The sequence below is a fragment of the Anopheles merus genome, chromosome 2R (assembly GCF_017562075.2).
Source record: "Anopheles merus strain MAF chromosome 2R, AmerM5.1, whole genome shotgun sequence".
NCBI classification, from domain to species: domain Eukaryota; kingdom Metazoa; phylum Arthropoda; class Insecta; order Diptera; family Culicidae; genus Anopheles; species Anopheles merus.
In genome coordinates this window covers 17402866-17416445 of record NC_054082.1, presented here as the reverse complement: position 1 = coordinate 17416445, position 13580 = coordinate 17402866, and the positions used below count along the sequence as shown (strand labels likewise).

Below are 13580 nucleotides of genomic sequence, written 5' to 3'. Positions count from 1 at the left end.
AGGCTCTTGAGAACAAAAGTGACGATCGCTTGTGTGCTTTGGTTTATCTTTTGTTTACTGGCCCGACGTTTGCCAATTCTATTGAAAACGATTCAACCCGGGCAGGTAAACGGTCTGACTTGATGTGACGTTTCATTTCTGGAAAGGCGGGAAAACTGTTTTTGTACACAGTGGAATAAACAATATTTTTGCTGCGCGTTATTTGCGTTTGGAAAGTGTTATCGTTTTTGTATGTGTGCTTTAAATTGTGTAACAAGGCTATTAGTGGTGTTTACTTAATTGGCGGATGTTCTAACTATCGCGTCTACCATGGAATACGATTCCGATTCCGAGCTGCACGCAACCGATACATTGCGTTGCGAAAGTGATTCAGAGGAAGATGATCAGCGCAAACAGAACAGAAAACTGCCGGAGAACAAATATGACGACGACGGGGAAAGCGTTAGCAAAGATTCGGAAATGTTGGAAACGGTTCAAGAAAGTGCGATAACTGATGTACCGAAGAATGGTTCATCCGACGAGGAGGACCCAATAGGACATCGTACCGTTAGCACAGGCCGTAAATCGAAGGTTTCAAACATCATTGATAGTGAATCGGACGAAGAACAAGCAACGCCGGAAATCGGGGACAAGGAGGTGACACCGCACTCTGATAATAGGGTACACCTAAATCGCCTGCAGTCCTTGCTTGATTCCGATTCAAGTGAGCAGGAAGTTGCTCCACAGGAAAAGAAAGTAAAACCCCAAACGAAACGGAAGTTGAAAAAATCTGCCAATGAACTGGGAACACTTGCATCATCGGACTCTGAGGGCGAAAGTGAAGTTAAAATTAAGACAAATGTGAAAGAAAAACGAAAACGTAAAAAAGACACGAAAACCGAGGAAACACCCACTGTAGTTCGCTCTGCTCGGGATATTCTCGCGAGCGTAAGTAGAACATTCACCGCTACACAGCATTGGGATTCTTCTTTAACTCATTACCTATTTATTCTTTTTTTCCGTAGCTTAACTTATTTTTCGATGATGATGACCTAGAAGGTACAGCACGGGTTGCTGCGCAGTCAAAATATTCACCATCGGCCTTTGCTGAAAAAACGGCCTACTCTTCTTCGGAGGAAGAATCTGCCGAGGGTATGATAAGAAGCGCAAGATCGGCTCGAAAGGTATTTGGACCACAAGCAAAGTAAGCGGACGTAACGATCACCATTCAAGTGTGCTTGCATTACAGATGACGGCTAAACAGGCGATGGAGGACAAACAGATCATCCAAAGTGAGTCACAGCGGATGGCCCGGGAAAAGTACATCGATGTGCCGTACCACCGTACGAAAGTGTTTTCCTTCGAAGAGTTTCGCGCTAGGAAAACGATCTGCAAGCCTGATCCGGCGCGCGATTGTAAGGAGAGTGCCGCCACGGCAAACAAATCGATCCGGATGAACGCGGCACAGCTGGAAGAGTTTGCCCGAAAGCTTGCAGAGCGAGAGCTGGAATCGCAAAACTTTTTTAAATCCGAAAGTGACTCGGCGGAAGAAGCCGAACCGGAAAAGGATGTTGCAACAGACGGCAAGCCCGACGAACGGCAGGAGAACGTCACATTGCATGATTCGCAAGATAAAAACGATCAGGAACACGTACAACCGAATGATGAAGATGCACCTACTTCTACCGTTGCACCAGCTATCGATCAATCGATCTCGTCTGAGAATGGCACGCTTGCAACAGAAACAGCTTTACCTATGAGTGAAGAGCAAATGGATCCTATCGATGAAATAGTAAATCGAACGTCCGATAATATGGAGCAGATGATGGCTTCGTTCAGTAGCGAGGCGGAAAAGTCTTCCGTACCGGAAACAGAACCAGTTCAGATTAATTATGATCTGTTTTCGAATGAATCACCTGCCGGCGCATCGTTGACGAGCAAAAAGGCTTCCCTACTGGCCAACCTTAAGCTTCCACCGTGCCCAAGGCTTAGTGGTAGTTCCGACATGCTGATCGATCTGGACAGTGGTTCACTGCAACCGAAGGAACCATCCGGGGTTGACATACTCTTCCAGCGGCTGGCAAAGTGTAGCGGCAGTGCGCAAAAGCCGACGACGCCAACAGCCAAAGCCGTCAGCATCTTGAGCACAGAGCATGGTGTGGTAAAGCTGGACACGGTAACACTGTTTTCGTCCGATGAACGCCCATTAGTGCACAAGGAACCCATCCCTGGAGCGGCGTATCATAAGCTAAAACAAGTTTTGAAAGAAAAAATAGACAACAACCGCCGAGAGTATATCCGTAAGAGGGAAGCAGAATTTGCTAAAAAGATGGACCTCGAAAAGGCAGAACAGGGCGATCCCGCCATGGACGAAGAGGAAGAGGAAATTGAACTGCTGGATGAGGATGAGGACGAGGAGGACGAGGTGGAACAGGAAGAAGCAGAGGAGGAAGGTACAAAGGCTAATGCGGATGGTCCGCAGATCGGGGCACTGTTGGATGATCAAGCGCTGGACGACGAAGTGTCTGAGGCCGATGAAAGCTCGAGTTCTGACGAGGATGAAGAAGATGACCACGATACGGCAGGGGCCAGTAAAAAAGCGGGAAGAATTATAAAAGCATTTGAAGATTCGGATGATGAATTGCAGCCCGCTAACGGGGAACCCAAGAAGCTGCTTGAGAATGCAACAAATGCAACAACGTCTTTCACACTTTCCTCTGAAGGTATGTACATTGATTGTATACTCGTGACTTGTTTTTAAAAGGACTTTTTTCTATTTTTTATAGGTCTCTCTTTAGCTTCCGAATCTGCCACCAATAACGAGCAGAATGATGAAAGTTTAACGCTGCTTTGGAAAAACGACGAAGAGCAGCCCGATCAGCGGGAGGAGGAGCAAGAGGAGGATGACTTGATGGCGCTCTGTTCGGGACAATTTGCAACACAGCTGCCAACGCAGAAGCAGGCTCCATTTTCACAGGGCGACGATCACGATGGTGTTATCGTAAGTCAGGCAAATCCGAAATCACTGTACACACAGAATCAGGAACCGTTTGGGGAATCTCAACTGATGGATCTCTGCTCGGGACGATTCGAAACACAGGCGAATGATGAAGATCCGACCTCAGGTGACACAGGGAAACAGGATTCTGCTCCCGACGCAGAACAACCAACTGACCACAGTGAAATCCTTATCGGTGGACGTCTTCGGCTAGATTCGTCAGATGAAGAAACGGAACGCGTTGAAAGTGAACCTAAACGTAAAGTGAAAAAGCAAAGAAGAAAGCAAATTAACATCTCCGATGATGAAGATGATGTGACAGAGCCCGAGAAAAGCGCCACGGACGTTGAGAAAGCGGCCGATGCAACTTCCGACGCTGGCGATCAGGAGGAGGAGGAGGTGGAGGAACCCGACGAGGAAGCCGAAGGCGACGAAGATGGTGAACGGTACGTGGATTACGATTCGGAGGAAAATGAGGTGGAAGTTCGACTGACCAAGAAGGAAAAGGAACTGATGAGTGCAAAGTTCCTGGAGAACGAAGCCGAACTGTCGGAATCGGAATGGGGCAGTGCGGATGAGGATGAGAAAGATTTGGACCGGTACGATGTGGAGGTAGCTGACGAGGAACAGTACGATCAGGAACAATTGCAGCAGGAGCTAGAAAAAATCCACAATCGTCAAATGCTGGATCAGGACGATCGGGAGGTGGAGCAGCTGAAAGAATTCTTCCTCGAGGACGAAGAAAAAGATGGCGTCGGACGGGTCCGGCAGTTCCGATGGAAGAATGTGGAGAAAACGTTCAGCCTAGATTACGATAAAAACGGCCAGCAGGAGGGTGAGGGAGACGGCGAGGGCAACGGAAGCGATGAGGAGACGGAGCTAAACTGGCGCAAGATGCGTCACGAGCGCAATTTGTTGCTGAAGGAGAAAAACATCGATCTCAGCACGATCGATCTAACCGCCACGACGATGCTGAATCCGGCCGACACTACTGCCGTCGCCGGCGATGAGCAGGAAAACATGCTTCAAGCGAGTGGAAAGAAACGGATCACAATCATAAAGAAGGGCAGCAGCACCTCATCTGCAGCGGCGATTAAGGACGATAATCCGTTCCTGATCTCTAATTCCTCCATTCTGCAGGTAGGGAGAGAAGGGAAGCTTATAGCTGTTCTTTTTTCTCCTGAGTATTCATATCTAATTTAATATTTTCAATCCTCTTTTCCCCAAGGGCCACAAAGCATCGTTTCTGTCCCGCGATAAGGAAACGCTGGAGAAGCTGGCAAATTTAATACCGGAATCCGAAGGCGCAACCAGTTCGCTCATAACGGCAAAGGCACGAAACTTCGTGTTCGCTACCCTAAGTCCTGCGGTCGAAAAGGTAAAATCTTGATAGAGAATGGTAGAAGTAGAAGAATTTCAGGGAACTGGCGTATTTACCTACCACTATTGAACCTGCGCTCTATTTCGTTTCCTTGCAGTCTTCCAAGCGATCCCTCGATCAAGAAGGCGTTGAGATGAATGCCAACTCGAAGAAAGCCAAGACTGTGGAGAAACAGTTTGGATCGAAGAAGAAACTATTACTGGAACCTTCAAAATAACATACAATTAAAATCGATGTTAAGTAAACGTTAAGTAATGAAAGTCTGGTGCATAGAATATGAAGCAAGCGAATAAATATTGTACACAGAAAAAAACAGACATGAAATGCGTTTCCGCTTTTTCTTCAAGGGTTATTTTTGATCGCGCCAGAACGGCTGGTATTTTTGACAGAAAGTTTGTTTACAGTGCTATTAGCGCACAGCCGCCTCGCGTCCTTCTGAATATGATTTCCTCAAGCGTAAGTAAAAGTATTATTAACTCATTTTTCCGCTGAAACCGATGTTATAACACGTTTTATTTTCATAGATGCTACAGGTCAGCAAGTTCCTGATGCGAACGGGCCTACATCGTGCCTATTGTACGGATCCTACCCGTATCGAGAAGAGTAAGTGGATTTTGCATCATCAACATTGTACAATCGGAATCGGAATTGTGCGCTTCCTCTAAAAACCGATTCTAGTAGGATGTAAAGCACAATCATTTACATTTTCTATTCTATCTTTGTTCTATCATCTAGCTGTAAACACTGTCACGCTGCTCGGGCGTGTTGGTGCGGATCCACAACGCCGCGGCAATGATGAGCATCCGGTCGTGATGTTTTCCGTAGCGACACACTCCAACTACAAGTAATAGTTGACTAATAATGCGTAATTGCTAACTATGCCCTGGTACAAACAGCGTTTTGTCGTACATTCGCAGATACGAATCGGGCGACTGGATGCAGAAGACGGACTGGCACCGGGTGGTAGTTTTCAAGCCGGGTCTCCGAGATGCCGTGATGTCCTATCTGAAGAAGGGACAGCGCACGATGGTCACCGGCAAGATAACTTACGGAGAGATAACCGACCAGGAGGGAAAACAACGAGGCACCACCAGCATTATTGCCGACGATGTGATCTTCCTTCAAAATTAAGCACCACACGCGTTCGGTGGTGCGCATTTTGCATTTGTTGTGTATAGTGTTTTGCTAGCATTTTGGAAAGAAGTAAAGTGTTGCTATGAATTATAAACTGGCGTTTATTACACAATGTATAGGAAAGAAAGGGAGAGTTTCTTAAGCAATAGGATGTGCTGCTGAACCTGAAGGAAAGATGTTTCGGTTCACTTTCTTTCTCAACTCTGCCTCTGTGATTTCTCCGTCTAATCATTCCTCCCGATTAATACCTGTCTAAAAAAAAAAAACAAAACAATAACAACCCAATTCTAGTAAAAAATCGTTTATTTGAAAATGCGTTTCGCGCACGCTCTGAATTTTGCGCATTCACTTACTCGCTACTAAAAATGCATCTAACTTCGCGATCACACGCGAGAAAGCAATGGTCAGGTGTTCGTGCGTGTGCTTGTGTATTAAGCCCCAAAAATCAGTCTCATTTGCGATCTTGCCAAACGTAGCGAGAGAGAGAGAGAGAGAGAGAGAGAGAGAGAGAGAGAGAGAGAGAAAGAGAACAGCCTTAATTGCTAACACTTACAAGCTAACAAGCATCAATACAAGAAATAACAGGAAAAATGAAACGTACGTGACAAGTAATCAACGATAAAAAGAATAATTAATGGATGGTTGAAGCAAAAAAAAAAACCTTACAGCTACGACACAAAAAATATCTTGGCACGAGATGAAACGGCGAGAGCGGTTGATTTTGTTCTGTTATATAGCCTATATTACTAACGATTTGAAATTACACCACTCTTCACAGAACGTGTGGCCAGGACGGCGACATGCTCGCGCGCACACACACTTTAGGCTAGCTATTTTCTTGGTCAGTTCATCATGAAAGGGGTCTTACTTTGTATAATGCAGTGCAGGAATCAACGTTACCTTCATGTGCTTTTGGACAACCATGAACGTGGTACATCATATACTATTACTCAGGGTGCGCCGGTGGCCCCGGTTTGCACCTTAATCTCATTTGTTACTGACGGCGGCCGGAATGGGTGCGACATTTTCTTTGGTCGTTGCGTCGGCTGCAACTGGTAAGGCGGTGGGAGCCGCTTTGTACATTACGCTTGAGGTGGCAAACAGTTTCTCCATACTGGTGATGACGGGGCGTTTGGCCACCTCGAAGAACAGCTCGTGCGAGTATTTCTTGTGCACCGTGTCGAACGAATATTGCCTCGAGCTCATGCCGTTGTTTAGCAGCACGATCGCATCCGTAAATTGCTCCACCTTGTAATCTGCAACGAGAAGAGATGCAACGTTTCGCATGGGATTATAAGTATGCAATTGAACTCCCAAACACCCCCCCCCCCCTTCCTCCGCTCCGTCATACGCACTTGAGTAGTATTCGAGTGTTTCGTTCCATCCCGGCTGGTCCAGCATACGGCGAGCGATGAAGAGCGCACCGCAGGCAAGCTTGGAATCGCGCACCAGCACCGTGTTGTAATCCATCAGCCCCGTCTCGAGAATATAGCGGGCCAGCGTGAGCGTCATCATCGGAATGCGGTTGACGCGAGCGTACCGACGCAGGAAACGGTAGGACAGTGGAAAGCCGAGATCAAATTCGATGGTACGGAACACGGTGCGCTCCATCTTGAGCAAATCGTTACGATCGTACGCACCGTCGCAGAAGTAAACAAAGTCATCGACCGTCGGGGGCAAACGTTCGTCGTACTTCGAGGCGATCAGCATGCCCGCGATTCCCACGAGCTGCAAAACTTCGTGGCCGATCGTCACACGGGACAGGTAGGTGTCGAGTATTTTAACGGCCAGATAGAGCGTTTCATGGTTCAGCTCGAACGTCTCCTGTATCTCAATCATCCAGTCGACCAGCAGGGCACGCATCCGCTTCGTCAAGTGCTTCTGGCGCACCATGTAGTCCGGAATGTCGTACGCGGGCTCCCGCTCCTGCAGGTAGTCAAATATGTCCTGTGCGTACTCCGACACCTGGTAGATATCGTTCCAGTAGCAAAGATCGTAGTCCTCGACACTTGCCGGCGGCTGTTTGCGCGGCACACCGATCTCGGCAGTGGCGGCCCGGGTTAGGGCAACGTTTTCGGTGATTAGCATTTTCCACGGACCATTTTCATCTTCCACCCGAGCCTTCGTCTTCTTGTCCGGTACGGCAAGGGAAGCACCGGTCGCTGCAACGGTTGCTGCCACACGACCAGCGGCCGCAACGGCCTTTCCTTTGTTCGAGATGGTCGCGCCATCATCCAGATTCTCTACTGCCGTCATGTACAGTGTACCACTGTCTTCGAACTCGCTCGACCCGCGGCCGCGCTGCTTAGGCTTTCCATCAGCCCGGGCAGCGAGTGGTTTTGCCGCCGGTGGTGCTGGTTCGTTGCGTGGTGCAATCTCCGGCCCAAGCGGATCCACACAGTCCGGCCCAAGCGGGTCCACACAATCCGGCCCAGTACCAGCGGAGGCTGCTGAACCGTCCTCAAAATTATCAACTGCCGTCACGTACAGCGAGTTGTCGCTTGCCTCGAACTCGCTGGACATTCGGCCACGCTTCGGCTTCACCACCACCTCGGCATGCTTGGCCAAGCAGGCAGGTGCGGCTTGCTGGGACTTTTTCTGCTCGCCATTGCTTGCAGAGTCGTTTGTGGCGATTTCAGCCCCGGTCGCTACTGTTGTCGAGCGCGCTCTTAGTACATTTTTCCATGATGCGCGATTTGTGACAACAGTCGCTAGGGGTTTCGGTTTAGCAACCAACTCGTCCGCTTTGCGGTTTTGAGCGAGAGCTAAAGCAAACGGAAAGGCGTGTTCGTTCTGTTACCATTTAAGTCGCTTAAGGACGCACAGTACACACTTACCTGACACACCCGCAACGTTTCCGGAGACGGTGTCTGACGACGACGGTACATTCTCTTTGCCCTTCATGACCGAGATGGGTCTGTCTTGTTGTGTCTTTTGATTCACATCGACGGCTTGCTGTTTACGCATAGCGGCGCGCGTCATGATCCTGGGGACGCCATGGATCTTCGGTGGCTTGTTTTTCTTGAAATGTTGCTCGTTTGGCTATGAAACGTAGGGAGTGATATTTACATGTAACCTTCGAAGACTTTGCATCTCGATCGCGCATCGCTCTAGGGATGTGGATCACACAAAACATACCTTCCATGTTGGTTTGGCGACGTCCCCGATCAATTTGTTCGACGACATCATCGGCTTGCTCAGAAAGTTGGTCATCTTGCTCTTCAGGACCGCTCCGATGGTCGACGCCGTGCCCGTGGTTTCGGCATTGGTCAGATTGCCCAGCGCGAACCGTTTGGCACCGATTTCCTGCTTCGCTAGGCTCATGTCTGCTTTGCGCTTGGTACCCGTTTCCACCATTTCGTCTGTACAATTTACTGGATCGTGTGCACTTTTGGTTACGATGCTGTTGGCGTTCAGAGCGCACGCTGTCGATTTTAGGGCGACGGTGTTAAAATTGCTGTTCGAAGCCATCGTCGTCGCGTACTTCGTTCACTTTACGATGCGGTGCGTGCGCGGGCAAATTTTGTGCGTCTCGGCCTATGCCTACAGATCCAGATGGCCGTTACGGGAAGCTTGTTCAAAGGTGCTCGGACAGACAGATGGAGCGAGCGCGATGGCAGGTGCGTACATCACAATACAATTTGACACTGAATTTTGGCGGGTTTAGATACGAGAGGTAAACCACAGTCGTTACAAATCAAGATGAGTGATAAACTAAGGTGTCATAGAACCCATTTTGACAACTGCCATATTTGTTTGATTTTTGATTTAAAAAAATTTATTTTAATTTTTTTGGTCGCTCTTCATAATTAAAAAAAAAAATTACGAATGCTAGTGGAATTCCCATATTTAAGACAACTATTGTTATGCCACCATGGTCTTGAAAAGCTGTGATATTGTCCAAGCAAAATAGCTCAATTTTTTTTTACGATAAACACATGGATTCTGTTCCATGTGGTATACTCAGTTCGTAATGTACTTTTCGGCCGTCTACAAGGACAGAGGGGGCCCAATGGTGCTTAGATGGTGTTGAGGTGTCTGCCATAACACCCGGGAGCCGGGATAACGGATAACGGATTGGCAGACGAAAGCGCCAGACCGTGGGCAGTTTCGGACACTCGTGCAGCAAGCCAAGGCCGCCAAGCGGTTGTTGTAGCACCGGTTAAGAAAAAAGTAAAATAAAAATATTACCTAAAAATGATAAAATATAAAACTATTCTGGCAAGGGAAGCAGTAATGGCAGTACAAGGACGAAAAGGGAATGCAATCGTAGGTATGGCAACACACACCGTGGCGATTCATTAACGACAGTTAATAACCGAGTATGCCCGAATAAGGCTGTTCCGTTGGAGCAACTTGCTTCAGAACTTACACTTCACCATGGCAATACAATCGGGGCCGTAATAATTAAAAATATAAATAAAAAATGAACGTCAGTTTTCTTTTTACCCCTCTTCAGTCTTTATTTCATGTATTGCAGCAATTATAATTAGACCAGTAAATTCATTTTTGTTTGATTTTATAAATGTTCGATCAATAGAACAAGTTCAGTCCTGATATATTTAATGGTGCCGTTGTAAATACACGAACATGATCGTATCACATGGAGCATTCTTTTAATTTTGATATTCGCTCAGGCACATCGGAGTTTTGATACTAAGAATCGTTTTAAATAAACCTATTACTAGGAGTATAAGTATCGTATAATTGTGTGATGCACAAGAGTGTGGTATATTGTCGAGTGTTTCTTGCGCGCTTTTCTAGATATACTTGCTCATGAAGGCTATAGTTTTGCCTTGCCAGTTACTGCCATTTGGAAGAGTGTAATATGACTTCTCATGTGTTTTACAGGTGTGTTGTAGATGTTATACACTCGATACTGTATTATTGCATATATTTAAGCGTATAGCCATGTTTGGTGTACATGAGTAAGGCACTGTTTGCATTTAATCTCGTATCGTAATGCAATCATCAACTCGCTTGACTGAACAATATATCTAACATAATGAGATGTGATGGGAATTGAACTCTACAGCACTCTTTGGGAACATTCAGATTGGAAATTCCTATTGGATTTGTTCGAAAAAGATGCTATAGAGCCCGTTTCCCCTTAAGAAACAGTCAAGAAAATGTCTCAAAATTATAAGAACCTCTGAAACCCTATGAAAGGCTTAAATAGCCATGTTCAGTAGTGGCTTATAGCAGATCATACCGAGTACACTTATTTCGCCAAATAAAAAGAAAAATTAGTAGTTTAACTTCCTCATGATGCTAGCTAATGTGTATCGTCAAAATTGTTTAAGCTCATCCATTTGGAACACTTTTAGAACATACCATACCAAGAACCATACCACAATATTAACAAGAACACTGACGAAAATAGACAGGCAAGTAACGTTAGAGGGAATTATTTGCATATCAGTTAGAAATTCGCGGGCTCGGCTTGGTGAGTAGCGCTCGTTAGGCTGTGACCGGGCAACAATCATAGGGAAGTCTTCGTTCTGTTCTGCATCTTTTAGTTGTTGCGTTTCTTCGTTTCTGACGATTTTTATGAATTGTTTCCCCTGGGGAGCCCGCACAACTAGTTCATCGGTAAGACTGTTCAGTGTTTGTATACTTTTCTTGCATAGATTTTGTGCTGCCATGCCCGCATCGATCAGTGCAGGACGTTGTGGATCGCTTATCTGCAAACAAAAAGAATAAAATGATGTAAATTATTTCTCATATAAATCATCAGGATCTAAAATGAAAATTCTACTATATAATAATAATAATACTTTGAAATTAACTATACAGGATTCAATTCTTTGTGACTGAAATTATTGAGAGTTGGTTTTTCTAATTTCAAATACGTATTAGATGCACGATTATTTATCGATCGGCGTCAAAGTTCTAGCTTAGGAACTGTTGAAAATATTAGCAAATAGATGCGGAAAAGTAGAATGTAGCTTCAATTTATTTAAGCAATACATACATATGAGTTATTCGTGCGATTTCCCAAATAGCCAGAATTGCTTAAGCAGCTCATTTTGGCACGCTAAAGATCGCTGCTCTAATTCGCCTTTTGCAGTAGATAAACAGCATCAAAGTTCTATGTGGGTCTTTCAAACAGCGCCTAAGCAGCTTCCTTATGCCACGATGCCAGGGATTATTTTTCTGTGTGTTTTATTTTTAAGCAAGCGTCATCGATGAAATAAACAACAAGATTTGTTTCGTTTAAACACATATGTATATTTTTAAAACTTTTGTATTGATGAATTACACAAAATTTTACACAATTTACTGATAATTCACAATCACTTCACTCAATATTCATTCTTTAATTAACTTATCTAACTTGTACAGCAGCAATGAGATGATTGACGGCGTCTCTCTTTGACACTTTGACAAGATCCACCTTGTACCGATGCCATGCATTAAAAAGCTATAAAGTTCCACCAAGTTCGATACACACTCTTAACAAGCCTTCAAGTTCCACCATGAACCCTACACATAGTGCTAATCAGCCGCAAAGTTCCAAAAAGTACGATGTGCCTGTTAAAAAGCTCCTTAGTTCCGCAAAGTACCGTCTATCTCTTAATCAGCCACAAAGTACGACATCGGAACGATTTTTCGTTAAACAGCCCTAAATCAGCTATAAAGTACGAGCTGGCTATTTGGGTTATTAGGCGACAGTGATACTCTACTCAATGCAAATCATAAGCGCAATTCATGGGAAGTCAGTCAGCCACTTTCCCAAACTCGATCCAAAAGGAAGGATAGTTGCATTTGCCTAGATACAACAGTTGCTTTAATTTATTTCATGATTATCCTGCTCAGTTATACGTACAATATGGCAAAATGTTCAAAAAACATCCAAGGAAACTGTTGTGTTCGGATGGCCGAGAGTATACAATTTATATTTACACCGAACACGTAATAAACAATACACAATACTTTATTACACGATCAGCCCTTGTGTTCCCGACGGTGTCCCACGAGCGTCTGGCGCTCTCTCGTCTGCTAACCGCTCATCAGTCACTCAGTGGCTGCATACGTCCTTAACGCCGAATGTAGGGAGCCTTCCACTTCGTGACCACAACAGAAACCAACCACCATTTTATGTCATTTGGACAATCGCAACGATCGTTCCCGAATTCGATCGAGTTTGGGAAAGCGGCTGAGTATCATTAGAAAGTGCTAGCCATACTGTGCAAGTGATGGGAGCAAGTGCATTGGTGGTTTGATCAGCCGAGGTTTAAATGGTTTAAGAAAGGATGCAACAAAAGCTAAACTAATTGAACCAATATATAAATACAACAACGCACAATACACCAGATACCCCCAAAATTAGTCACACTTGAAATAAACATGGAATCTTACGCACTTTTATTTTCATGACCCGGAAATTGTAAAAAAAAAAACCTTCAAAAAGGATCACGGATTTCTTTTACTCCCTCTTTTTTTCAGAACGCATTACAATTTCTCTGCTATTTCTGCAAATAAAAGGTAAACAAGAGTCGCAACTAGTAGCCCAATCCAAAAGAGGTATGATGTGGGAATACAGATAAGTATTTATCTATGTCGCATACATTACATCATATTGCATCATCGCACTTACCGGAAATAGACCCACTTTGCACATCTCCGGCTTATTCTCCGGTTGTTCTGCAATGAAAAAAAGAGTGTAAAGTTGTATTTCCAGCTGCTTTGTGTGTAATGTATTTAGAGAAAACATACCACAGCATTTGGCACTCATGTTGTTTGGTTCCAGAGATAGACAATCCATGTCGATCTTTACATCATTTTCCTCGGTGCCCTTGATGTTAAGGACATCATCGTTGGCTGAGAATGTGTTGTTGGCCATAATTATTCGATTATCCATTCTTTTGCAAACTATCAAGTAGGTCCTCCGAAGTGTTGCGCTGTAGCAGAAAATTGTGTATTGGGATGAGTCACTGCACCGCCACTAGCCAACGTTGTGGGCGATGTGAAAAAGTACTTACAGGCACAAAACACAAGGCTAGTTTGAGTTTTGTCTGCTATATTATCCTTGTTATCGTACATTTATTAACTTTTCTAGCTAACTTTCAGAATTTACACCGGCAA

General features: G+C 45.2%; 4 protein-coding genes across 6 annotated transcripts; 2 read left to right on the top strand and 2 right to left on the bottom strand.

The window, feature by feature from the left end:
* Positions 1-309: 309 nt before the first annotated feature.
* LOC121587793 (claspin) lies at positions 310-4961 on the top strand. The gene is made up of 7 exons (XM_041904945.1): positions 310-927; positions 1005-1163; positions 1229-2702; positions 2766-4117; positions 4206-4355; positions 4456-4814; positions 4883-4961. Exons 1-6 carry the CDS (start codon positions 310-312, stop codon positions 4573-4575), a joined length of 3873 nt encoding a protein of 1290 aa, XP_041760879.1. The 3' UTR covers positions 4576-4814; positions 4883-4961.
* On the top strand, positions 4800-5489 carry LOC121590212 (single-stranded DNA-binding protein, mitochondrial). The gene is made up of 4 exons (XM_041909677.1): positions 4800-4814; positions 4883-4961; positions 5094-5202; positions 5276-5489. The coding sequence occupies exons 1-4, from the start codon at positions 4800-4802 to the stop codon at positions 5487-5489; spliced, it is 417 nt and encodes a 138-aa protein (XP_041765611.1).
* A 291-nt stretch (positions 5490-5780) lies between these two features.
* LOC121587798 lies at positions 5781-9132 on the bottom strand. Its single transcript, XM_041904953.1, has 4 exons — positions 8631-9132; positions 8330-8534; positions 6848-8257; positions 5781-6748 (listed from the first exon to the last, which is right to left on the bottom strand). The coding sequence occupies exons 1-4, from the start codon at positions 8961-8963 to the stop codon at positions 6480-6482; spliced, it is 2217 nt and encodes a 738-aa protein (XP_041760887.1). The 5' UTR covers positions 8964-9132; the 3' UTR covers positions 5781-6479.
* An 834-nt stretch (positions 9133-9966) lies between these two features.
* Positions 9967-13573, bottom strand: LOC121590817. 3 transcript variants are annotated; one of them, XM_041910835.1, is made up of 4 exons: positions 13478-13573; positions 13212-13396; positions 13093-13139; positions 9967-11176 (listed from the first exon to the last, which is right to left on the bottom strand). In XM_041910835.1, exons 2-4 carry the CDS (start codon positions 13354-13356, stop codon positions 10781-10783), a joined length of 588 nt encoding a protein of 195 aa, XP_041766769.1. In that variant the 5' UTR covers positions 13357-13396; positions 13478-13573; the 3' UTR covers positions 9967-10780. The 3 variants fall into 3 exon arrangements, with proteins under 3 accessions (XP_041766769.1, XP_041766770.1, XP_041766771.1); XM_041910836.1 differs by lacking the exon at positions 9967-11176 and adding an exon at positions 12409-12997; XM_041910837.1 differs by lacking the exon at positions 9967-11176 and adding an exon at positions 12409-12967.
* Between the last annotated feature and the right edge of the window lie 7 nt (positions 13574-13580).

Excerpts from the sequence above, each read along its gene's own strand:
- LOC121587793 (XM_041904945.1), top strand. The coding sequence starts at position 310 with ATGGAATACGATTCCGATTCCGAGCTGCACGCAACCGATACATTGCGT. Across the intron at positions 928-1,004 it reads CTCGGGATATTCTCGCGAGC|CTTAACTTATTTTTCGATGA; the intron begins GTAAGTAGAACA and ends TTTTTTCCGTAG. Across the intron at positions 2,703-2,765 it reads TTTCACACTTTCCTCTGAAG|GTCTCTCTTTAGCTTCCGAA; the intron begins GTATGTACATTG and ends TATTTTTTATAG.
- LOC121590212 (XM_041909677.1), top strand. Across the intron at positions 4,962-5,093 it reads TCCTACCCGTATCGAGAAGA|CTGTAAACACTGTCACGCTG; the intron begins GTAAGTGGATTT and ends TCTATCATCTAG. Across the intron at positions 5,203-5,275 it reads GCGACACACTCCAACTACAA|ATACGAATCGGGCGACTGGA; the intron begins GTAATAGTTGAC and ends GTACATTCGCAG.
- LOC121587798 (XM_041904953.1), bottom strand. The coding sequence starts at position 8,963 with ATGGCTTCGAACAGCAATTTTAACACCGTCGCCCTAAAATCGACAGCG. Across the intron at positions 8,535-8,630 it reads TCGCCAAACCAACATGGAAG|CCAAACGAGCAACATTTCAA; the intron begins GTATGTTTTGTG and ends TACGTTTCATAG. Across the intron at positions 6,749-6,847 it reads AACACTCGAATACTACTCAA|ATTACAAGGTGGAGCAATTT; the intron begins GTGCGTATGACG and ends TTCTCGTTGCAG.
- LOC121590817 (XM_041910835.1), bottom strand. The coding sequence starts at position 13,356 with ATGGATAATCGAATAATTATGGCCAACAACACATTCTCAGCCAACGAT. Across the intron at positions 13,140-13,211 it reads CATGAGTGCCAAATGCTGTG|AACAACCGGAGAATAAGCCG; the intron begins GTATGTTTTCTC and ends TTTTCATTGCAG. Across the intron at positions 11,177-13,092 it reads GCAAAGTGGGTCTATTTCCG|ATAAGCGATCCACAACGTCC; the intron begins GTAAGTGCGATG and ends TTTTGTTTGCAG.